At 43.5% G+C, this 1,794-nt stretch overlaps 1 protein-coding gene across 1 annotated transcript in view; it reads left to right on the top strand.

Annotated features, from left to right (window-relative positions):
- Positions 1-1,794, top strand: part of SLC25A21 (solute carrier family 25 member 21) — a gene marked incomplete at its 5' end in the record, with an annotated part of 63,068 nt that overhangs the window by 58,312 nt on the left and 2,962 nt on the right. Inside the window, one exon of the mRNA XM_007462598.1 lies at positions 30-82. Within this exon, the coding sequence (XP_007462660.1) occupies positions 30-82 (53 nt within the window). The remainder of the gene's footprint in view (positions 1-29; positions 83-1,794) is intronic.

Below are 1,794 nucleotides of genomic sequence, written 5' to 3' on the forward strand. Positions count from 1 at the left end.
TCACGTTGCTCTTTCCCTTCCGGTTCTAGCATTTCAGCTTTGTATAAAGGCCTGCTTCCCAAGATTATGAGGCTTGGACCAGGTAATAATGTTTTCATTACTTATATCCTTCCTTCCTTATTTCTCTAGTATCTCTTTTATCTTATTCGTGTCTATCTGTAACACAACTAAAGTTTGTCACACTGTGAAACATGGAAACCTTAAGGATAAAAAGTTGTCTAGGAGTATTCAAGACACTAAAGGCGTCCATTAGAAATGTTCTACTTTTGTTTATAAGGTACTATTTGTGGCCTTACTGGAGGCTGATAGAAGCCGAAGCCCACCTTAAGTCAACAGGAAAGGATGCACAGCCAGTCGGAGTTTGAGTCACTTCTGGCCGAAAGGGAGGATTTTTTACTGAGTGAGGGACCAGCCCAATAAAACCTTCCCTGGTGCTTCTAGTTCATTCTTGCTCCTGCCTCAGCTTCACTTCAGAAAGAGAAAAGGAGGACAGCTAGTCTCCATGAACAGCCAGAGCAACTCTCCCCACTGTCGCCTCTGGGGAGCGAGAAGGGAGAAGCTGCAGCCTGGCGCTCACCTTCCTAGCTCCTGTCAGCATGATGGTGGAGGCTTCTGGCTCGGGGCCTTACCTCAGGATGCCAGCCCACAAAAAGCCGGCTGTCATTCCCACAGGGAGAGTCAGCTGCCTCTGTGTAAATAGATAAGAAAGCAACTGCTGCAGACTCAACCACCTGGGCAAATAGTCTTGGATTATAAGCAACCTTGTGAATAAGTACAGAAGTATGCACTAGACCACACATATTATTTTACCAGGCTACACTCACCTTCTTAGACATCCTGGAAATCTTCCCCAGAACTGTCCCCTACTCCTCCCCTTTCTCCCTTTCCCAATCCTCCCTTTGAACACTGATGTCCCCTTCCCCTGCCACACTCACACACATTTACCTTTAAATCTTAGCCCAGTGAACGAGCATTTCTGCCAACCTGAGATATAGAACAGCAGTCTGTAAATTGAAGCTGGTGAACAGTTCATACTTTCGTATATTTTGAAAACACTTCCATAGTTCCCAATCCATCTATCCCAGCCTTTCTAGGCATTTAAGCATGGGTTTTTGCTTCACATTTGAGATTCAGACCTGCCTTCTATTTGTTATTGGCCCGTGTGTCAACACGAACCCAATGATAAAGAATATTGGTGATTTTGTGCCACTCTCTCTTCAAGAATGTGGTGTTTTTCCTTCACCACACAGTATAAACCTGCTAGTAGACCTCGTATTAGAGAAAATCATGGGACTGGCCCTAATCCAGCTTTCTCAGGACAGGATGGGCCTGAAAAGGGAGAGCGGTCAGGGAGAGTTTAGCTAAAACGGTAATTGACTGGAACCTTAATCCAAAACTCTTAAATAATCTGACCCCAAGTTTTGTTAGAGGCTTGCAAATGTTTGGTTGGCTTTTTAAGTGTTTTTTGCATGAGGTGTCCTGAGTTGCTGTGGTGTTAAATCCAATGAAAAGTGTTCTTGTGAACATACTGTCCAGGCTAAACAAAATTGTGAATAACTGGAAATCTCATTCAAGGACCTGGCCTCCACTCTCATCCCAAACATACAGGTCCTAGCAACCTCAAAGGAAAGAAAAGTGTAGAGAGAAAGGTAAGACTTTTGAGTTAAGGATAAGATTTTTTCGAGAGAGAGAAAGAGGGAGAGCGAGAGACAGTAAAAAAGAAAAGAAGGGTGAACCTGGCATTTTCATCCTTCGTTCTAGAGAAGCATCCCATCTTTTTTTTTTTTTTTTTTT

The sequence above is a fragment of the Lipotes vexillifer genome, unplaced genomic scaffold (assembly GCF_000442215.2).
Source record: "Lipotes vexillifer unplaced genomic scaffold, Lipotes_vexillifer_v1.1 scaffold1112, whole genome shotgun sequence".
NCBI classification, from domain to species: Eukaryota; Metazoa; Chordata; class Mammalia; order Artiodactyla; family Lipotidae; genus Lipotes; species Lipotes vexillifer.